The sequence below is a fragment of the Solenopsis invicta genome, chromosome 4 (assembly GCF_016802725.1).
Source record: "Solenopsis invicta isolate M01_SB chromosome 4, UNIL_Sinv_3.0, whole genome shotgun sequence".
NCBI classification, from domain to species: domain Eukaryota; kingdom Metazoa; phylum Arthropoda; class Insecta; order Hymenoptera; family Formicidae; genus Solenopsis; species Solenopsis invicta.
Genome location: NC_052667.1, coordinates 24,531,038 through 24,555,356, shown reverse-complemented (window position 1 = coordinate 24,555,356; position 24,319 = coordinate 24,531,038). Strand labels below are relative to the sequence as shown.

The window sequence follows — 24,319 nt, the reverse complement described above, 5'->3', positions numbered from 1 at the left end:
TAAATATAAGAATCGACTATGAATCCCGGCCTTTACTTCGGCTAACGCGCGCGCTGTGTGCTAATCCTTTCTAAAAAAAAGCATGTAAAGAATATATCGAAGTTATTGTAGTCGCTTTTTTACGATACCGATTGGTTCTCTCGCTGCGCTAATTTCATGAGCGATTATCATCGCGGAGATGGCGTATTTTGTGTAGTAAGGGGCTAATAGTGTAATTTTCCTTTAATCCTATAATTTAAATCTCTCGTCAATTCTCATCCCGACCAATATCTGTAACATACGATATCCGTTGGCTAGACTGGATACGTTTTATGTTACATCCTATGCATGTTGCAAATATTACCCACCCCATGATAGGCTTCCAGATTTCTTCTTTTTCTTTAAATTAACTCACTTAGTCACTTACTCATTTACTCGCTCACTCACAAAAATATAGATATGACAATATTATGCTTTGATCCTGCGCAAGACATATGCAAAGCCTTGAAATAAAGTAAGAAAATTGATTGCTGACTCACCGACCCAATGCGCGACGAGCGGAATTATAATCAGCCACGAAGCTACGGTGATTACTGTAACACAAATATAAGATATAAAAATTAAAACTCCGTTGAAAATTAATACGTTTAAAAGTTATTTTTTATATACCCAGAGAAACGTTTGTTAAAAAGTATTTGTTTGATTCAAAGAAATTTGTACACTGCTATACAAATAAAGAAAAGTTTCTTTGACTTAAAAAAATTTTTTGATTGCTCCTTGTATTAGAATTAAAGAAACAATTTGGTTGTGCAACGCAAACTTTATTAAAATAAAAGAAATATATTTTTAAAGCCAGAACAATTAAATTATTTTTTTACATTTCTATCATACGTTCTTTGAATTAAATAATTATTTGTTTAAATTAAATAAATAATTTAATCAAGTAATTTATTTACTTTTAAAATGACTAATAACGTCATTTCCTAAAGTCAAATAAATTTTTATATTCCTCGAAGGTATTTTCACTTCAACTTAAAAAAATTAAGTTAAAGAAATGATTTCATCAATTTAAATGTAACTGTTCTCTGGGTGTGTGTACAATTTTGTATTAATCTTTTTTCTTAAGCTTTTTTTAAATTATTTGATAACATCGAAAAAAAGAGAAAAAGTTTAATAAATTCACATAAATAAAAAATTATATTTACTCCAAGGTTGCTCCGCTGGGGCCCGATGCTACTTCCTGGCCTTCCCCTTTTCGCAGATCCTGTAAATCTATAAAATACAATTATAACATAAATTATGGCAACGATCAAAATAATTAATATTTCAAAGAATAATTATGTAGTTTGTTGAATATTATTCATAGTTTTAATAAATATTATTAAAGTACAAATTTTTAAAATTCCTTTATAAAATAATTTTTTATTTAAATTTGGATAGACAATTGGAAACCTTTTTAAAAAAAAGCATCCCTTTTTTTTAAAAAAAGCATGTAAAGAATAAGTATGTCAAATATGTCAATGTTAATGTCGCTTTTCTGCGATGCCGATTAGTTTTCTCGCTGCGCTAACTTTCAGAACGGCTGTCATCGCAAAAGTCGAATATATTGACTATGTGTATTCACGAGTTAATAGTGTAATATTAAATTTGTAATTTGTTCGAAATTATGTAATATTAAAAGCTTTGTAGCACGTGCTACGCGCGGGCCTGTTTTTATTGTAATATGTAATAAAGTTACATTTGTCTGTAATATTCTTTCACAAATTTATTACTTCAACATAGAACAAATAATTTTCTTTCACTCGCCGACACGAGTCGCAGAAGCGGAGTTATAACTACGCGCCACATTAATTTTTGTAAAATACAAATACACGATTCAAATTATAGCAACATTTGTTTATAATTAATTCTCTGGCGTACAGTTGCGTGCGTAAGATAATTACAAACGATTACGAAAGTAACAGATATAATTATAAATAGCAGACAACTCACCTCTAGGATTGGTCTACCGACACCCGATGCCGTCCTGAATCTTTTCCTTCTCTTCTCTCGTTTTTTCGAGACACGACCATGGACATAAAAATATATTTAGAAATATATTTTCTATGTCCATGGGCATCACACTCACTCGCAAAAACACCGATTAATTACACATCACGGTAAAGAATAGACAATCGTGCAGTAGTTGGTACAGCACTCTCAACGTTCACGTCACACAATCACAAAATATTTTATTATATTACGACGAGAAAATCCAAGCATTATCATACGCGCGCGAATAAGCTATGAAGCTATTTGACGTTTGGATCTGCGGCTTTTCGTTAATAATTCAAAAACAGAGCCGGCGGGTTTAACTTGGCACCACACAGTACGACGTGATTAATAAAGCAGAGTTAATAATTAATTGAAACGCGATGGACCATTCAAAAATACAAGTACATGATCCAATTGATATGTTGTGAGATATCACGGAGCGGATCGCACCGCTACCTGTTCGCTCAAGTTTCGGAACACGAATGATAGCGCTGTGACCTTGCGTAAGCACAACGCGCTATACACAAAAACAACGAACTCCAAGGCCGTGTGACAACCAAATTTCTTGGAATGTCTAAAACATCGTATGTATATTGAATATTATTTCGAATTTTAAACTAGAGTTATTCAACACTGAAGTAAAAATGATCTTTCTTGCTTCAATGTTGAATAAGTCGGTGGATAAAAATTGTACAATCCTCTACTAGTACGTAAGTTAAAGATTCACGCTTTTTGAATGCTGTAAACCACATTTTTGTAAGACTTTTATTTTACACCGTAAAGCTTTGCAAATTTCGTAAAAAAATCCGTCAAACGTTAAAATTTTATACAAACTTTGCAACATTTTACGACGTGAAATAAAAATCGCATACAAATGCGGTTTACAGCATACCAAAACGTGAATCTTTACCTTAATTTGCGTATTTACTGAGCGCTGTACGATTCTTTATCACCGAGTTATTCAATACTGAAAGTAATGTCGCGTAGCGAGATAGACTCCGTATTACATGCATGTCGCGCCGACTCTGTTAAATGCCTTACTCGGGTTGTTGACCGCGCGCGGTCCCGTAAGATAGGCGGCACGCCGCGCGCCCCGTCTGGCTCGTCGCCCCACTCTCCTCGGTCGCTCGGTCATTCGTATTACTCAAGACGCACGTGACCACGTCGATCACGTGCGCATCGGGTAGATGAATGACTGAGCGACCGAGGAGAGTGGGGAGACGAGTCAGACAGTGCGTGGTCAACAACCCGAGTGGGGCATTTAATTGCCGGCGCGACATGCACATAATAAGGAGTCTATCTTGCTGCGCGAGACTACCTTCAGTATTAAATAAGTCGGTGATAAAAAATCGTACAGCGCTCAGTAAATACGCAAATTAAGGTAAATATTCACGCTTTCGTATCCTGCAAACTACAATTGCGTGCAGTTGTGTAGCCGTCAAAATAATTTAATACGAATATCAAAAAAATTTTACTGAAATTGGAAATGTACGATACCACGTATATATATACATGGTATCTTTAATTTAATTCAATAAGTTTCGCGCCGTCCGGTATTCGCGCCACTCTTAGGCTCGTCCTGCGCCTTGCGAGCAGGCATCGCCATCTCTTGGGTCTCGCGACCTTTTTCCGCGATTTTCGTTCGTTTTTTCGGCTGCGCCTTGTCGCCAAGCGCGAGCGCGACTTCACTTCTCATTGTGAGCCGCCACGGTGCGTGTCTATAGACATTGTTCTCGTCATCTCTTGTGATCGTTTGTACTACGCGAAATACAGTTTTATACATGGTGCGCGGAATTTCTTCTTGTTCCCCACCCAGCGAGTACATCGTATCATAAAGGCAGCGGACATACAAAACGTAGAGAGACACATGTCTTTCGGCCACGGCTACCGAGCACATTCCGGTGGCACTCGTGGAGAGGCACAGCCTCACGATTATACATTTGGTCCTTCGAGCCGGATACGCGGCACATCTGCAATTTCACCGCTGCTAGACACGCAAGGGAGTATCTAAGAGGTGAGCTACACATCACACGAGACGCTGCCGGCGGGAATGAACATAGGCGTTCCATCCTTGTTCGTCTTCTGCGAGAGGCGTCGAGAGGTCGGCAGCTCAGACCGAGCTACGAGACGAAACGGTGAAATCTTCGCCGACGAGGAATCTACGACGAGGTCACACGAGGAGGGCCTCGCCGAAGAGGGCGGCGGCAACGGCAGGATCCTGCAAGCATCGGACCATCTCCTGCATCGCCGTTTCCCGCCACCGAAGGAGAGTGAGCGAGACGGAAGGAGTGCGCGCGAGAGAAAGGGAGACTGATCGACGCGGGAAGAGCGCGCACGCGAGAGAGAGAAGGAAGACCACGGCCCCGCGCGGTTCGACGTTCAAGTTTTCCAACGGAGACTTCCAGCGCGGGCAAGCCATCCCCCCCCGCGCTACCATCGAGCGCGGCAGCAAGCGACTGTAAGTAAGGTTAACATTTACAAGGTTGTGCCGATCGATAGCATTGATACGGTTTTCATCGCACCTTCAATATGCCGAATGACGGCGACGATCTAACGGCGCTCAAGCGTCGACGCTCTACGTTGGTAGGATCGTGCACGCGCATACGTACTTTCGTGGACGCAGTCGAGTCAATTACACCGTTTACACTAGCTCAACTCGAGGAGCGCAAAAATAAAATAGACGGTTTCTGGGCAGAATACGACGTCGTGCAAACTAAGCTGGAGTTATTGGACATTGCGGAAGCGGATCATCGCATTTCGTTCGAGGATTCCTATTATACGATATCGGCCAAGTTGCGCGAGTTAATGAATCCCCCGATTGTACCACGTTCTCAGTTCGCACCGTCCACCTCGAACGCCTCCAACACAGTGGAACATTTCAATCATATAAAATTACCCAAGTTAGATCTCCCAAAATTTACGGGAAAATACGACGAATGGTTTCCGTTCTTCGACACATTTAATTCTCTCATTCATGTAAACGCGGCGTTAAGCAATATTCAGAAGTTGCAATATTTGAGAGCATCCGTCATCGGCGACGCGAGCAAAATAATTTGTGCGCTAGAAATTTCCGAGGCGAATTACGAGGTAGCGTGGAATTTATTAAAACAGCGCTACGACAATAAGCGAGTCATTGTTCAAAGTCATGTCAAGGCCATAATGGATTTGCCATCCATGGTCAAGGAAAACATTGTCGAATTGCGGCAAATCGCGGACGGTGCAACTAGACACATTCACGCCCTTCAGGCTTTAACGCGTCCTACGTCTCACTGGGACGACATATTGGTCCACGTTTTGAGCAGCAAACTCGACGCGCTTACGTCACGGGAATGGCAACTATCATTAACGGGCTCCGAGTTGCCCACTTTCAAACAGTTCATCGATTTCGTCGCGCATCGATGTCAGACTTTGGAAACGAGCTCCAAATCAAATGCTCCCTCAAAAAATGCAAACGCTTTGGCGCAATCTAACGCGAGGCGCCATTCGTGTGTTGCAACGCTAAAAACAAAATGCGGTTTTTGCAAGGGAGAGCACCTCATATATTATTGCCAAGATTTTCTAGCATTGCCGGTTTCTCAAAGAATCTCGGAAATCCGGAAAAGAAGGCTTTGCACTAACTGCCTGCGATCTACAGAGCATGCGTCCAGCAAATGCTCATCAGGCGGCTGTAAAATTTGCAAATTAAAACATAATTCATTGCTTCATCTTGCGACCGTCGCGACGGCAAAATCCGTTACTCCGGGATCCGAAGATGAAGCCAGGGAAGGGGTTCCGACGAGTTCTCCGGCAGCGCTTGTTTCACACCGCTTGAACTCCTTCGATAACAAGCATGTTATGTTGTCAACCGCTGTCGTTTATACGTACGATAGTCAAAGTTCACAAAAATGTTGCCGCGTGTTGTTAGACAGCGGCTCTCAAACAAATTTCATCTCGCAACGTTTCCTGACAGTGCTCGGCCTCAAAGCGCGTTCTCTCGACATTTCGATTTCAGGAATCAATAAAACAGCGACGAGATCATTTGGGGCAGCAGAGGTCAAACTGCAATCGCGAACAAATCCCTTCAGCATTTTGGTGGATTGTGTCGTCACTGATCATGTGACTGACAAAATTCCAGCAATCACATTAAAGCGAAGCGCATTCGAATTTCCTCAGAATCTCAAATTAGCTGACCCCCAATTTAATGTGTCGGCGGAGATCGATGTTTTAATTGGCGCCGAGCATTTCTGGAACCTGCTCTGTGTGGGACAGGTAAAATCTTCTCCAATGCATCCAACCTTGCACAAGACGCGATTCGGATGGATTTTGGCAGGTCAATTGGACGCCTCACCGAACTCATCACGTAAGGCGCAATCCTTTCACGCATTGATAACAAACACGCCATTGCATAATCAACTAACGCGTTTTTGGCAGGTAGAGGATGTCTCTGAAATTTCAAACAAATATTCCGAGGAGGAGTCTCTATGCGAGCAACATTTTTTGCAAAACGTGTCGCGAGATAGGCAGGGCAGATTTATCGTCAAGCTCCCGTTCAAGGAGCGGGCATTTGACCGTCTTGGAGATTCGAGGGACATCGCTCTGAAGCGATTTCGTAATCTAGAAAAACGATTCCTTCGTGATCCCAAATTAAAGAGTCAATATTCTCAGTTCATAAACGAGTATCTGGCATTAGGCCACATGAAGCTAATTGACGAGCAGTGCGACGATGGCGCGGAATCATTCTATTTACCCCACCATTGCGTTTTCAAGCATACAGCAGGTTCAAGCAAAATACGGGTAGTCTTCGACGCCTCGAGTAAAGGCTCGACAGGGGTGTCATTGAACGACACGCTCATGGTAGGCCCAACGGTACAGCAGGACTTATTTTCGATTCTTCTGCGTTTCCGTACCTTCCGCTTCGTCCTGGCGGCGGATATTATCAAAATGTACCGCCAAATCATGGTGCACTCTTCACAAACGCGCTATCAGCGCATTCTTTGGCGAGACAATCCTACTTCCGAAATTAAAACGTATGAACTCATCACTGTGACATACGGCACATCGTCCGCCTCGTATTTAGCCACGAGATGCCTCAAATGGCTAGCTGAACATTACGCCAACGACTTTCCCATAGGTTCCATGTTTGTAGGACGGGACTTTTATGTGGATGACGTTCTAACTGGAGCAGATACAATTAGCGAGGCAAAAATGCTGCGAGAGCAAACAATTCAGTTATTGCGTTTAGGAGCCTTCGAGCTCAGCAAATGGGCATCTAATTGTCCGGGCCTGTTAGCAAATACTAACGCCCAAAACGATGGTGTCTTCACGATTGACACCGGCATGGACTCATCCATATTAGGAGTCCATTGGAATCAATTTCAAGATACCTTCCATTTCTCATACAAACCTGACGACAACCAATCAGCCGTATCTAAGCGAGTCATTCTATCCGAGGTCTCCAGACTCTTCGATCCACTCGGATTATTGGGTCCTATCATCGTGCTAGCTAAATTGATTTTGCAAGAGCTCTGGCAATTGGGCATCCACTGGGACGAATCTGCCCCGCAGAATCTTCATTCGCGCTGGTTGAAATTCAATTCACAATTATCTAGCATCAATCAAATTTGCATCCCACGTTGCGTCAAGCTCGACACAAATCCGCAATCAACACAAATTCATGGGTTTTGTGACGCGAGCGAAAAGGCCTACGGAGCGGCAATATACTTCCGAACCAAGCTAGGAAACGATGCATATCACATCGAATTGTTATGCTCTAAATCTCGTGTCGCGCCCCTGAAGGCCGTTTCCCTACCGCGCCTTGAACTGTTGGCGGCGGTATTGTTAGCCAGGCTAGTAAAAAAGGTCGATACAGCATTCAGCCTCTCTGATGTACAAACCTTCTTATGGTCGGACTCCACAATAGTCCTGAATTGGATAGTCTCGCCATCGCGAAAATGGTCTACTTTCGTAGCCAACCGAATCAGCGAGATTCAAGGGGCTACGAATCCCAGCAGTTGGCGTCACATTAGGTCACCGGAAAATCCTGCTGACATTCTATCACGCGGTCTCGACCCGCAAGAGTTAACAAGCTCGTCGTTGTGGTGGCACGGACCCGCATTTCTCAAACTGGGCGAAGAATCTTGGCCCAAGTCCGATTTCGCACGCGCACCAGAAGACATGCCAGAGCAAAAAAGGTGTACCACGGCTATTGCCGTCATCGAGCATTCAATCGTCAACGAATTATTAAACAAATTTTCAAACCTTAATAAGGCATGTCGCGTACTCGCATACTGTTTGAGAATTACGAGGTCATTCCGCCCAGCCGCACCAACTATTTTCATATCTCATCACGAGGCGTCAACCGCCCTAGAGGTCATGTGTAAATCCGTGCAAGAACAAGTCTTTTCAGATGAATACAAGGCCTTATTAAAAGGTCAAACCATTAACCCGGCCAGCCGCTTATTGTCCCTCTCACCCTTCGTGAACAAGGACAAGCTAATCCGCGTGGGCGGTAGGTTAGGCAATTCTAATCTAAATTCTGATATGCGTCACCCCATTCTATTGCCACAAAATCACATTCTCACTCAAAGAATTATAGAACGGGAACACGTGCGTAATGCACACGCTGGCGCGCAGGCCACGATGGCCGCAGTAAGGCAGCGCTTCTGGCCAATATCTCTTCGATCGGTTACGCGAAAAATATTAAAAAACTGCGTGACGTGTTTCAAGATGAAGCCGGTGCCTTCGGAAGCAATCATGGGCTCATTGCCCGCCGGGCGCGTAAATATCTCAAACCCATTCGCGCATTGTGGCGTCGATTATGCCGGCCCCTTTGTGATTCGAGAATCTAAGCGACGCAATGCTGGAAATCACAAGGCATATTTATCAATTTTTGTATGCTTTGCGACAAAGGGAGTGCATTTGGAGCTCGTTTCCGATCTCACATCAGATTCCTTTATTGCCGCACTCAAGCGTTTTGTGGCACGTAGGGGTAAACCGGTCTGCATATATTCCGATAACGGAACGACGTTTGTCGGAGCTCAAAGGCAACTTAAAGAATTTTTCGACCTCTTGTCTCAAGATCAAACCCAAGCTAACATCAATCATTTCCTGCGTGATCACGAAACTGCGTGGAAATTCATTCCACCTAACGCGCCGCATTTTGGCGGACTTTGGGAGGCCGCAGTAAAATCGGCGAAGCACCACTTATACCGAATAGCCGGAAAGTCGCCTTTGACCTTCGAAGAGCTTCAAACAATATTCTGCGAAATAGAAGCGATCTTAAACTCACGTCCTCTAACTCCACTAAGCGACGATCCCAACGACCTGTCGTATTTGAGCCCAGGTCATTTTTTGGTTGGCACGGCCTTGAATAGTTTTCCTTACACTGATGTTACTGATGTAAGCGAGAATAGACTGGTCCGTTGGCAGCGTGTCGAACAAATCAGACAGCATTTTTGGCGCAGGTGGAGCCAAGAATACTTGCATACCTTACAGGAGCGCACGAAGTGGAAGATCAACAAGGGCGAACGATTAAGGCCTAAACAGATGGTCCTGCTCAAATCACAGGGATTGGCCCCCCTACAATGGTCAATCGGTCGAGTGGAGGAGGTTCATCCCGGACCAGACAACATCGTTCGAACTGCCACTGTCCGTACTGCGCGGGGTCTGTTTACCAGGCCATTGTCAAAAATTGCTATCCTACCCATTGAGGAATAGCACGTAATGAGATTTTTTTTTGTAATCCGACCAAACAAACTCGCGTAATTTTAAGTTTATTTTGTAACCTGCGCCATTTCATTTCAGTAATTATTTCAAGTTTTCGAACAAGTTATTTGCGTTCAAACAATTATTGTAACATGCTCTTCCAGCAATCGCCTTCTCAAACGATTACTCAGTGATCCAAGCTGTAACATGATGTTGAAAGTATGTCCTTTCAACGGAGGGGCGGCGTTGTACGATACCACGTATATATATACATGGTATCTTTAATTTAATTCAATAAGTTTCGCGCCGTCCGGTATTCGCGCCACTCTTAGGCTCGTCCTGCGCCTTGCGAGCAGGCATCGCCATCTCTTGGGTCTCGCGACCTTTTTCCGCGATTTTCGTTCGTTTTTTCGGCTGCGCCTTGTCGCCAAGCGCGAGCGCGACTTCACTTCTCGTTGTGAGCCGCCACGGTGCGTGTCTATAGACATTGTTCTCGTCATCTCTTGTGATCGTTTGTACTACGCGAAATACAGTTTTATACATGGTGCGCGGAATTTCTTCTTGTTCCCCACCCAGCGAGTACATCGTATCATAAAGGCAGCGGACATACAAAACGTAGAGAGACACATGTCTTTCGGCCACGGCTACCGAGCACATTCCGGTGGCACTCGTGGAGAGGCACAGCCTCACGATTATACAGGAAATGTACTAAATTTTTTGCTTTATGTTAAGATATTATCTGAATTGTTGCCGTAGCAAAAAAATTGCACTAAAGAGAAAGCAAGTTTACCCTAAGAACATAACATATTAATAACAAACCCCAAGACTTATTTATTTTCTAATAATGAACAATTTGTAAATTGTCCATTATCACAATCAAATATATAAAATTGTAATTATTATAATATCTTATTGAAAGTATCATGAAATTGAACGTAACGTTTGTTAATGTATTTATTATTTATAATTTATTGTCTTATACGTGACAAAAAATTATCTATGCAGCAAATCGAAAATTCTTTTGGCAAAGATATTTGTCGATGTACTGGGTATCGTCCGATTTTGGATGCGTTTAAAGGATTTGCTAACGATGCTCCTTCATCAATGGTGAAAAGCATTCGCGACATTGAGGTGTTTGGACAAAAATTTTTATTCTTATTAATAGAAATAAAAAATAAATTTTACTTTTTTTTGTAATATTTTAATTTAAATTTGTATTTTAAAATAATGTTTTTAATTTCATTTTATGCTCAAAGACAAAGTTGTCTTGTGCTGCTTTATCTTAATATTCTTAATAATTAATAATTAACTGACATTATTCAATTGTATATGGTTTTTTTTAATATTCTTTTTATACTGTATTGTTTACATCCTGTTTTAGTAGTATATTAATATATGCTTAACAGGATTTTTACAAGTTCAAAACTTGCCTGAAATACGGAGTGCCATGTACAAGTAGTTGTCGCAATGAGCAACTTTACGAAAAAGACACAGCGGTGGACATAAAATTAGAGGATGCAAAATTTTGCAAAGTTTACTCAATCAATAATCTATTCGCGACAGTTCACCAAAACCTGAACGCTATGTACATATTAAATGGAGGAAATACTGCACACGGTAATTTTCGTTTATACATATAGACATGAGCTACTACAAAAATGTGTATAAAATGTTTATTGTGATTTTTTTTAATTATATTTGAATAGAATTATTAAAATTGTTCAAAACATTTACATATTATTTTTGCGTTTATAATATTCATTACAATGCATTACTAAATTTATATTGCTTTTTATTTATATCGTCGAGTGAGGCCATACTCAAGCTAATGCTTGGTTCAATCCTCTGAGACTCTGATAAGAGGAAGAGAGAAAGGAGAAAGGTAGAGAAGGAAAAGGCATTCGACCGGGGCCATCCCGAAGACCAACGTCTTTGCCTGGGATAAAACCCACCCGTCGGTGCAATCGTACTTGGAGGTCTGTGTTTTGGCGGTCGCCGGGCAGCGAATCTCGCTGAACTAACAAGACGGATCTGAACTACGAAGCTCCGATTTCGCTCCTTATATAGGCAAGAATATAGGCAAGAGGTGTTGCGGGACGATTCCTTATGTTCGCGGTAAATTCGGAGCGATAGTATTTTGTAACGTATAGTCCTTAGGGATTCGCACCGCTCCGCGACCGCGCGGCTCGCGCCAATAGTTTCCGCGATGACGCGGAGATCGTACGCGCGACCTTTCTAGACGATCGTGGAAACTGCGCGAAGCGGGGCTCGCATAAGGCTGTACTATGATTTTTCTCGACTTCGCGCTTTGTACTGGTAGGAGAATTTTATTAGAACTGTACCGATAGCGAATTATGAGGTCCGCGTGGATTTGGGTTTTATTTAATTGATCGGAGGGTGGTTCCGAATTTAATTTGGTATTGCTAGACAAGTCTAAAAAAGATGGCGCAAGAAAATAAAAAATTTTATCTGCCAGACGTAACAGTATTAAAATTTAATGAAACCAAGTGTTTAACGAGATCAAAGAAAATTTAAAAAATGCAAAAAGTTTTTAAGAATTTACAATTTTTTCTCACCACTTTCTTCACCACAAAAAAAATTAAAAAAACTGTCCCGTCATGAGAGATCTGAAAAAATTAAAAAAATTGGATGTCCATTAATTGTGAAAATTTTATTACAGCGACTGTGGTGAACCTCCGCTTTGCATGAGTTACGTAATTGCAATCGCGATTCGTTATGCGTTGAACTTTGCTAGAGCGGATGCAGGATATAAGAACGAATAGTACTAATTAGGTAAGTTTTAAGAATGCATAGGTGTTAAGAGTATATTGAATATATTGGAAATAAACACGAAAAATTATTCTATTTTGTGATTTGCATATTTGTGCCAGATGTGTGACAGCGATAAACTCGTAAGTAACAGGTAGCGAGTTCGAACTCACACATCTCTTATTATACATATGAATTTCTAAATTCGTTATCTTTAGTGAGAGTAACTCTTTAGATCTAGATGACGTAAGGACTGACAGTTCCATTCGCTTTGCAGTAGTATACTATTATTCAAATTACCAAATAACTTGAATGGAAAATTTAGAATAATGCACATAAAGTGAGCCTGTTCTAGTGATTGCACAAAAGAATTGAATTGCTTAATTTTAGTAGCAGTAGCAGTAATAATGCAACAACGTTACTGCAATATTGCTGCAATGTTTCATGTTGTTTCTGTAGTTCGTGCATTTTTCATAGTAAGATAAATTATTATCCGCTGGAAAATTAGATTTCTGTTCCGTCTCTCGTTTTATTCTTTATTTCATGTAAACTTTTTCTTATAAAACATATTATTATATAATGTAAGTATTCACGTATTGATTTTTTTAGATGCACCTTTCACCAACGAATACTTCTGAGTAGTTTAACCAGCAAGGATAACATGATGCTGTAAGGGCAAAAGTAAGACTTGCCAATAAACTAGCATTTAAATTCTCTCTCTCTCTCTCTCTCTCTCTCTCTCTAATTCTTATATCTATTATTATTGTTTGTCTGTTTTATTGCTGTCAAACTAGAATAAATTTAGAGTCTAACGTGTATAAACCAATTCATTTAAGTCGTATTTAGTAGATAGAAAGGTTGTAGATTAATAATGAAAATAACTCGATTAATTAATAGGTTTTCAAGATAATTAAGATACAATTTATGTTTTTATGATAAATAGTTGTAATAAGTATTGTTCATCAAATAATACACTGATGTTATAAAAAATATTACACTATCTATAACCAAATTTTGGTATTAATGATATAAAATAAATAAAAGTAATTTAACATGGATATTTTTTCTTTCGAATGTGCAGCATAAATTATTATTATACATTGTATAAACAAATGTGAAATATAAAGTTAAAAATGACATGTACGTTATTTGCATCATAGTCTTACACTACGATTTGCATTTGAAGCTCTAGACTCTAAAGGAAAGAGGACAGAAGAATGGAATAAAACGAGATTGAAGCACACTAGAAGTTCCATTTGTAAAATCAATTAATGTGTGAAGTGCACCGAACGTTTTTGTTGAAAAATGAAGGACATACTTCTCGTAATAAAATTCTTTCCGTACCACGTGAGCAATTCTTGTGGCGATCCGTTCGTTGAAAATAACTTTATTTACATTATCCACTTCGCGTTTCATGCAAAAAAACATACCGAGCATAAATCTTTTTCCTTTTAAATGTTCTTGAATTCGTACGTAGCAATAAATTTATATTAAATACTTTTACGTAATGGTACTGTACTTAAGTGCAATATATTTGGTGCAATATCATCTTTTCAGATAAAAGATATCCAATATTGTTGAACTATAATATTTTGTACATCTACGCTTATAAAATAAAATAATAACAAAATCGGCGTCATAAATAATATAACTGTCGCACGTAAAAATTTTCGGGGTAAAATATATATGTTCAATATATATTTGTAAATAACAATTATTATTTAAAATTATATTATAATTATTGTAAAATATTGTAAATTATATTACAATGTGTTAATTGTATATAAAATGTGATATTAGCATTGAATTACTTTCGGAGTTATTTATACCCAATAGTTATGTATTTTAAACCAATTATAATACATTATAAAAATATTTATTTCTAATCATTATTTTATTATTTAAAATATAAATTTAGTATGACAGAAAACATCACGGTATTTTATGATGTTTTAATTGAACATAAATTTGCTTGTTTGAATTGTGTATAGAAATATAAAAACTTTGGAAAAAATGAATCAATATTTGCTTATTTACTGACCAAGGTCACGACAACTTGAATAATTTTCTACTGATTTTTTGTTTCAAAACGATTAAAAATTATTTTGTTTTATATACTGTACTCCTGCACTTATACATATTCAAATGCAAGGATGTTTATAACAGCGTGCTTAATGTATTCTACTTTAAGAATATATCTTGAAAGGAAACTAGATTAATTAATTATTCAACATTAGCATTGTTAATCATGACAAATAAGAAACGCTATTAGAAAGAAGATTTAGAAACGAAAAATGTTATTAAATAATTTTCTAGTCGATATAACATTCTTGGAACTCGCTGACTCGAGTAAAAGAGGGTCAATTCGCTTCGCTCGCACTTTGGCGGGCGGCGCGATTGCGCCTCTTGATACGTTTTATTGTATGCTATTTACGCATTTACTGCGATCGTTTCACGCGGTTCACGACCCTAGATTGTGGTCGTAAACATGTAAGACGGAGATGTCCTGATCGGACTCATCGTGCAGGATCATAATCGAACGTTTCCTTTGCGATACGATTTTCGAGAGTGTCGTTTCGGGGCAGTCGGCTAATTGTAGGACAAACATGTATTTATTTTTAACTCTGATTGTTGTCGTGACTCAAGATTTAGTTCCAATCATCAGATTTTGGCTTGCAAAGGCAAAGCTCAAATAAATAATGCAATGCGAATATAACCTTTGACTATTAGTTACATAATCAAAGAGTATAACCTTTGACTATTAGTTATATAGTCAAAGAATATAACCAACACTTTTAAGTGTTACGTAAATGTATAATTTTCACAAATTATTTTTGGAAATGTCGAAACATAACCTTATCATACATCCTTGAATTCGTAAAAAAATAAGCTTTATTATACTTATAAAACAAATAAAAATTTTTAGAAAACAAAATTAGTAGTGGGGAAAATATACAAAAACTCTGTTCTTATGTCATTTTGTTCAGTGGAAATAATTTTATTATTCACACCACATTTCACACAAGGCAAGATTATGTGAAATTTAATAATATTTTTTACGTTTTTCAAATTGCTTTAAACTTTTATATAGTGTATAATATATACTTGTATATATTTTATATGTTCCGTATTTAACTTTTATTTACACACAAATTCAAAATTATTGGCTACACTGCTGTTGTTTTTCTTGTATTATAGTTTTAATATAGTTTTTTATAGCGTTTAGATGGTTGTTACTATTGAGAATTTAGAAACGTCTCTCGCACCCCCAGAAATGCTTTCCCGCATCACCAGAGGTGTGCGCATCCCAGGTTAAGAACCACTGCTCTATGTATTGAATTTTAAACAGAAAAAATAAAATTTATAATGAACTTCTGATTTAAGTCGCCATTACAAATGTAAATATAAAATATCATAAATATTAAATTGTTCCTCAATACTTAAGACTTGACTGTTGACTTATACTTCAAACTTAATGTTCATTAATCTTCATCAAGAACAATTATATACATATATATCTATGTATAAATACGCGATAAGAAAACTGGAAGAAGTAAATAGTTATCTTTATATGTAAGTGAGTGCTCAATGAGAAAACATCATTTTGTCAGAACGTAACTATTTAGTACTAAAAGATTCAATGAGAACGTTTACAAGTTTATTTAATTACCATATTTTAATGTTTATTATGCATTACTTGTACAATCTTATTCATCTTTTCAGGATAATAATAAAATTCGTCATAAATAAATTTTAAATTTTCAATGATACATACAATCTAAAGCTGAAGAAACACAAAACTGAATCCAATTGGAACAACAATTACGATAAAAATGTTTATTACCATATTATTATTTATTCTTGTTGCATATTTAGTGTTTCATTGTTACTTTCATTATGGACCAAAAGGACGATTAATCAATAAATTACCAGGCCCAGGTTATCCAATAATTGGTACTTTATTGGACTTCCTACATCCAGTAGGTACGTTAAAGTTTTTAATATATTATTATTAAATTAAATAATTCTAAAACGTACAATTATTAATATTATATTACTTCCAATATTATACACTCGTCAACAAAAATAGAGAACACTTTTAAAACGATCCAAATTACATAACATTCAGACGATGTAACTCCGTAAAAAATTATCGTAGAAAGAAAATTAAAAAAGCATTTTAAAGCTTAAAATCTGTAGTTTTGAGATTGACAATTCATCAAACGAATTACAGATTGTTTAAGAAGTTGGGCGGATTGAAATGAAGATGCGTCAAACTCAAAATTTTTACGAACTTTACAAAGTTTTACGGCTTAAAATAGAATTTGCATGCAAATTCTACTTTAGAATGTAATATCAGTGATATTATAAAATGGAAAGTAACAAGTTACAGTAAGTAACGCCGTTACTCGTAATATTTTTATAATACTTTTGTATAACTTGGAAATATGTGACAAATTTCTATAATAATAATAGTAAAGCCAAGGTTGGAATAGTGATTTTTGACAATTAACTCGTTATAATTATGTAATATTCATTGAAAAAAGTAATTTGTTAGTTGACTTGTTACGTAACAAGTCAAAGTAACGCATTACTTTTTGCGTTGCTTTTCCTTATTACGTAACAAGTCAATTAACGTGTTATTTTTTTCAATGAATATTGCGTAATGACAAGTCTGTTCAAAGTGATTTTTCTCCAACTCTAGCGTTATTATTACTATAATAAAAAGTTCTCATTACCAATACCAAATCGTTATTGCCTTTCAAAAAAATAAATGTAACGACGAAGTAACGATAACGTAACAAAGAAGTAACGACTTGCCATCCCTAAATATCACGAAATTAAATTGCTAATCAATTTAATAATTTCTTATACCGATCTCTACGATCTCCCCTTATCCCAAAAACTGTAAGGAAATTTATTGAGAAAAATATTACCATAGTTTGAACCTGGATCCCTCAATTGCAAATGTTTTACTCACTTTGAACGTTAAGGTACTTCGTAATATTTATCACAATAACCGATGATGTTACATGAGCGTTAATTTCAGCCGACGTATAAATGCAATACAAACAAAATCTTAATATACAGTTGTTAGAAGAATCTTGCAAATATTTATAAATTCTCTTAGAAAATTATTAAGCACTAAAAACTAGAGCTATGTATTATAAAAGTAGAACAAACAATCGCCCTTTGGATTCAGTGCGGATAACTTTTCTGTTGGTTGAAAAGTGTGGAAACTAAAGTATGGAATCGCTCATTGGACGAGAGACCTATTAGAACCATCGTAGCGATTAAAGTCGCAATCGCTTAGATAAAAAGATTGCTTTACTCTTATAATTTATAGCTCTACTAGAAACTGATTTTAACCGCCATTTTTATTATTTAAATGTATTATATTTATTAACAAACAGAGTTTACAGTTCTTTACAATTTTTTAAAAGAGAAAGTTTTTCCTTATCTTAATTATTGTTGCATTAGATACTTATGATTATTAGGAGAGTATGGGCTAAATCGGACCTTTTTAATTTAAATAAATACGATTAAGCAGATTTGCGGATCATTTATAATGTAAAGTCCTTATAAGACACCGAACATGTGACAGCAGTTTGACAGTTCTCTGTTATGACATTTACAGAATAGACGTGAATTTTGATTTTCAGTCTTAGTGCAAAAATTTTTTTAAAAGAGGAAACTTTTGTAAATTGTTATTTAAAAAGTGTTAAAAATTTAAAAAATAATTGATTTAAGATAATTAAAGAGTGTAGAATTCGAAAATATCAATCATTTTGTGATCTCTTTTGCGGTTTATAGTACAAAATTCCATAGTTCAAAAGGACTCATGCCAAATAGGACTTTTACGTCGGAATTGCAACTTGGTCGTAGTACTGGTAATCGGCCGATTAAATCTGGACCTAGACATGATAAATTAGTAAAATATTATGACTCATTAGACTCGAAATAACTGAATTTTATTGATTTCAATTCTAATTATATAATAACAATGTCATAACATGACCGGGAAACGTCTAACTCTCTATATAGACTGTTACTAATTCGTTTCTTTTAAACAAATTTTTATTTTTTATTGTAAAATTACTCGTTTTTATTTAATACTAAACAAATATACATTATAATCTTATAAAATTTTATTTAAAAATTAATAAAAATGAGAGTATTCGATTTGAAACAGGAGGTGGTCCGATTTGGAATCAGTAGTTTTAAATCGGACCGGAAAAAGCGTTTTTACATTTTCCCTTATAGTTCACAAATGAGAGATACGTCAAAATGGTTTAAAACAAAAATAAAGAAAATTAAATTATCTTTTCTATGGCATCTTTAGTTTTACGATTGGACTTTATTTGTGCCTTATTGAAAACAAAAACTGCAGCTATGTCTTATTTACCCCACTCATCCCTATTATAAAAATTGATTTACCATCTAATATTGTGATATTACTGTTCTCCTTCAACTTAAAACTACGTTTTAAGACAGAAAAATTTAACGGAGCGTCGTTTAGTGCACTTGAAAATGTACAATACCTATATAAAATCACACAAAAAATGTCAACACTAAAATCTACCTATAACTGTTAAAGCTCTTTAATTTTATGTTTTCGCGTCGGTCTATGTTCTCTTTTATTATTAGGATTACAATTTTTTGTATTTTTAATTTAATATTTATGTATTTGAGATATGTGCATTTTTCAGACGGTTTTTTTAAGCTTTTAACTACAAGATGCGATACTTATTATCCTATTTTTAAAGTGCGCTACTACTTGTTTCTAACTCTTGTATCAATCCGTCATCCTGATGATTTGGAGGTAATAAAATCTAAAAAAAATTTAATTCTCTATATCTAATACATTATTAAAATAAAAATTTAGGAATATCTTATTTACTTACGTTTTAAGAAAATGCACTCATGAAAATACGATATTGTAAAGGTAATAAAATGTTTAAGCCGTTTAGATTAAACAGTTTAATTAAGTATCTTCATTAAGAGATATTAAGTTACAAATAGTATTTAAGTTAATATACTTTCGGTAATTTTCTAGGTTATACTAAACAGTACAAAGCACATCAACAAAAGTGTAGTGTATAATCTATTACATCCTTGGTTAGGTACGGGTCTTCTTACCAGTGGAGGTAACGTAATCACGCCAATATTAATATATACTGTTGTAACATCAAAATTTTATTACATTAATAATCAAATGAGATATTTAAACATAGATTTAAATTTAACAGATTGTTTTACATTTAAAGCGCAATCTTGGTGTATAATTGATAACAAATATAAATAAAAGTATTTAGGGGAAAGTTGCTATGCTAAATACGTACCACATAAGTTATTTTTTATAATATTTCGCATTTGTTGCTGTAAATAAGTAAGCATTATGTTTAGCAGCATTATTATTTGATTATGGTTTATTTTATTGTTATCTTAGGTTCTAAATGGCAATCGCGGCGAAAAATATTAACTCCCGCATTCCATTTCAATATATTACAACAATTTGTTGAGATTTTAATTAAGGAAGGGGAAAACATGACCAAATCTCTGAAGAATGCAGAATGCATTGTTACAAAAGATTTACTACCGTTTATTAGCGAACATACGCTGAATGCAATATGCGGTATTATATTCTACTTATATTTGTTTATGTACAGAAAGAACGATGTTAAACCATTGAAGCCATTTTTGGCCTAAAATAAACAGCCAAGTTATTTATTAGAAACTGTTTATAGAATTCTCTAAAACAAAGAAAAAGAAATACAAATTGAACAAGAATGCCTTCTACGGTTGCAGCTAGGTCTTTGTGCTTTTTTTATACTTTCCTCAAGTTCAATAAACTGTGCGCCAAATTAATTTTCAGTGATAATACAATTCTAAATTAAACAAGATTATGTAATATCACGTATTATTAAATATTAACCCTTTTCCCCCCTGAAAAGAACTAAAGAAATTTTTTGCAATAATTTCTGTACAAACAATACAAGCACGAAGACCTACCTGCGACGTAAGCAGGCATTCTTGTTTAATTTGTATTGATACAGCAACGGTCAAAATATTTTTTTCTACTACAGAAAAAAATAATTATTTGTCCTCCAGGGCTTGAAAATTATAAAAAAATTGGGATTTATTATTGATTGCTGAAATAGTTATAAAAGTGTTTTTTAAACTTTATAGTATTAAACAAAAATTAATTGCGTATTTATGTGCTAAAAAAGGTAAATAATAAATGTAGAGAGTATGAGATTTTGCTTCGTATAATATACAGTGTGTCCAAAGTTCCTTTAAATAATATTAGCATGCACAAATCAACAATTTTATTGTGAATGTAATAAGACTACGTAATTTTTAAAGATTTTTGCGTGCTAAACATGTATCCATTGTCAAAATTTGGCTATCGTTATAATTTTAAGAGAAATGCTGTCAAAGAAGTAGAAGACTACAATTTTGATGATTTTCATGGTGTTGCATCACGTACAGCAAAATGCTTTTCTAACTCCGTTTACGCCACGTGAAGATATGAACTTTTAGTTTTAAAATTCAGTTTGTTTTATTTGATTGAAATCTTTCGTTTTCTAGATATACTTCGTTGGAAGAAGAAATATCAGTTTTGCGCGCGTATCACCAATATGATTGCTCGTAACGATATACCGCTCATAAGTGTAAATAGTTATTTTAGAATACTATTTTTGAATACTAAATACGAAAACATTAATAGAATTTATTAATGATTATTACAAGAACAATGGTATTAAGCAGAACATTATAATTGTTCTTGTTCTGCTTATATCATCGTTTTTATGATATGAGTGATATTCACCTTCTTGAACACATGAATTTTATTTTAACGCAATTAATTTTATTTTAATATAACGTATATTAAAAAAACTCTTACATGACTATATCAACAGTACTGAATCTGGATTTTTTGTAACATTGCCTAAGCCTGGTGTACAAATAATTATTTTCTTCTGAAGGGATTCGATAAACAGTTTCAAATAAATAACTTGGGGGTCGGTTCTAGACCAAAAATAGCCTCCGTTCAACATCTACCTTTTATTTTAAACAAAATAAAGAGTAATAAGAGATATAAATTTATTATAATGATGTCACAATAATCTAAGGTTACTTTTTTTTAAATATATGGTTACATTGCCATAATATAATTTTCTTTTTAGAAACTGCCATGGGCATTTCTCTGCAAGGAAAAGATTTATTTCAGCAAAGGTATCAAAAAGCGGTTCACCGGATAGGCGAATTGATGGTTTACAGGTAATTTATAATATATGTAATATAATCTATATGTCATCTTAAGATATACATACAAACATATCACTACTTACAATATTACGACGTTCCGAAATTTTACATGTAAATCTAATTGGTCATAAGTCCAAAGTCAAAATTTTACGCTAACACTAATTGTTGATATATTGGTACATTAAATAAATTATCTATTAAATTTCTAAGTAAAATGTTATGCTAATAATGATAAGTCATTTAATATTTAATGTAAAACGGTACATCAAGTCGATAATAAGTACTCTGGTTTGTTGCTCTCTTTAATATGAAGAGAGTAACAACTTGCAAATTTTAATATGTTTAACGCTGGAATAGTATAACAAAATTTAAGAAAATAATTATTTTATTATTAAAACCAATACTATAAAACTTTATTTCGACAAATCGAAATAGTTTCTTCGTAAGAAGGATATAATTCTTAATGTAATATTTGCTGTTATAAATTATAATAATATTTAGCTCAAACACTATTAACTTCAACAAAGTTATTACAAATTAACAAATAAAATACCAAAAAAATATATTGAATCTAAAGAGACATTACGATTCAGATAAAAATCTTTAGCTTAAAATTAGTCTAATGTTCATAGGTTTTACATGTGTTCTTCAATTTTTTCAACTAAATTTCTTATAGTATTATGGTTTCGTTTTTGCTATTAGTTAAGAAATAATAGGTAATTGTATAGTAATCAAAGAAATTTGTTTACAAAATAACACTAATGATAACATTTTCTAAACATCTAATAATTTAGATATGTAAGGCCGTGGCTGTTGAACGATTGGATCTTTTCATTTTTACCAGCAGGTAGAGAACACGCAAAACTTCTGAAGACATTGCACTCATTTACTGAGAAAGTACGTAAAAACTTCGTCTTGTTTAAGAATTCTATGAATATTCTATTGCATAAAATTTTATATAATAAATATAAAGAAAGCAAAAATCTTGTAATTTTTATATGAAAAAATAATAAAACAATTTGTAAATGTTAATAAACATGTCTTTAAGAGGGGGTTACCACTAAAAGTAATTGTGGAACAGTGCCTCCAAAATTATTATAAAATCATTACGAAATCTTTACGTAATTATTTTGCAATCCAATGCAATCATAAAGTCAAACAAAATCATCAGAAATCATAATAATAATAAAATCATATAAAATTACTAGAAATCAGTAAAAATTATATACATATAAATCAGCAAAAGTAATTTTGGGTTTTGTGTGATTATTGGAAATCCAGTTCAATTCGCAATCATAACGCAATAAAATCGTGCATGATAACAATGTAATTTGATAAAATTAGTACAAGTTTTTGATTTTTGTAAAATTTTTTATATACTTCTTTTTTAGAAAAATCTTTTATCAACCATACTTAATTCCAATAAAATCTTGAAATCAGCAGTCAGGTGTACATCTATTTTCTGAATGGTTAACCCACAATTTAATTTTGTTTGAAAGAAATTAATAATCAATAATGGTGTTTTTAATAAAATAAAATAATTTTTAATCAGAAGAAATCTAATAACTAGATATACAATCACTAATAATCATTGTGTGGATGAAATCATTTGCATTAAGATGAAATCAAATGAAATCATGTAATCTATGAGACAACATTAGCTAGTGGCTAGCCCCTCGTGTCTTTAGCATTTATACAAACAATGAAAAATAAAACTATGTTGGATGTGTGTAGATTATTGCAGAAAGAAAAGATTATCATAAGCAAACCAATGGACAATACTTGAAAAACCTTAACACAAATGTTTACGAAGATGATGCAGAAACCATTGGAAGTACGTAATACAAAACTATTATATTCTAAAATCTAATAGGGAAACGTCGTCAATAATTTGAAATTTGTAATATAATTTGAAATTTGTAATATAATTTGAAATTTAATTTAATGTTGCGTAAAAGTAGTGAAACACAAATTATAAAAGTTATATAATTTGATTTAGTTCGAAAAAGACGACTAGCATTGTTGGACATTTTAATACAAGCATCTCAAGATGGTACTTTAAGTGATTCAGATATCAGAGAGGAAGTCGATACTTTTATGTTTGAGGTATTTGTACGCTTTCTTCTTTGTTTCACTGTAAGATTTGAATGCATATCAAAAAAACAGTATGTGATTACAGGGTCATGATACTACAGCGATGGGTATATTCTATATTTTATCATTATTGGCTGAACATAAAGATATCCAGGTATTCTTTGTTAAATGAGCATTATGTTTAGATAATAAGATTAAATAATTCCTTCAACTCATTAATTTGTTTATTAAAAAAATATATATAAAATTTATTGCATGCGTGACTCCAACGCAACATATTTTTTATTGAGCACGTAGAAATGTTTTCCTTACATTTTTCTTCTCTTTTTCATTATTATAAAAATACTCATATAAATTTGTTATATACATATATGTATATTATATGTGTATAATATTACATGTATAAATTATATACTTTATTATACATTGTACATATAACTAATTTTAGAAGGCCTTAAAGGACATAGATCTTACTGCTGATATTTCT

The 24,319-nt window shown here is 34.8% G+C and overlaps 1 protein-coding gene and 2 long non-coding RNA genes across 9 annotated transcripts in view; 2 read left to right on the top strand and 1 right to left on the bottom strand.

Annotated features, from left to right (window-relative positions):
- The window catches only part of LOC105204409 (cytochrome P450 4C1), a 37,891-nt gene that overhangs the window by 10,760 nt on the left and 2,812 nt on the right, over positions 1 to 24,319 (top strand). The window contains exons 1-10 of one of the 5 annotated variants that reach the window (XM_039448323.1): positions 16,017 to 16,079; positions 16,189 to 16,449; positions 19,176 to 19,288; positions 19,523 to 19,613; positions 19,916 to 20,101; positions 21,657 to 21,750; positions 22,533 to 22,635; positions 23,473 to 23,572; positions 23,738 to 23,844; positions 23,918 to 23,986. In XM_039448323.1, coding sequence (XP_039304257.1) covers positions 16,299 to 16,449; positions 19,176 to 19,288; positions 19,523 to 19,613; positions 19,916 to 20,101; positions 21,657 to 21,750; positions 22,533 to 22,635; positions 23,473 to 23,572; positions 23,738 to 23,844; positions 23,918 to 23,986 — 1,014 coding nt within the window. In that variant the 5' untranslated portion in view covers positions 16,017 to 16,079; positions 16,189 to 16,298. Of the gene's footprint in view, positions 1 to 16,016; positions 16,080 to 16,188; positions 16,450 to 19,175; positions 19,289 to 19,522; positions 19,614 to 19,915; positions 20,102 to 21,656; positions 21,751 to 22,532; positions 22,636 to 23,472; positions 23,573 to 23,737; positions 23,845 to 23,917; positions 23,987 to 24,319 lie in introns of those variants that run through there. The other 4 variants (XM_039448325.1, XM_039448322.1, XM_039448324.1 and 1 more) reach the window with 4 other exon arrangements.
- On the bottom strand, positions 367 to 3,109 carry LOC120357573. 3 transcript variants are annotated; one of them, XR_005574578.1, is made up of 3 exons: positions 1,972 to 3,109; positions 1,185 to 1,251; positions 367 to 572 (listed from the first exon to the last, which is right to left on the bottom strand). It is a non-coding gene; the product is annotated as an uncharacterized LOC120357573 (long non-coding RNA). The 3 variants fall into 3 exon arrangements; XR_005574579.1 differs by having other exon boundaries at positions 1,185 to 2,587; positions 2,924 to 3,109; XR_005574577.1 differs by having other exon boundaries at positions 1,185 to 3,109.
- On the top strand, positions 12,255 to 13,520 carry LOC120357575. The gene is made up of 2 exons (XR_005574581.1): positions 12,255 to 12,489; positions 13,075 to 13,520. It is a non-coding gene; the product is annotated as an uncharacterized LOC120357575 (long non-coding RNA).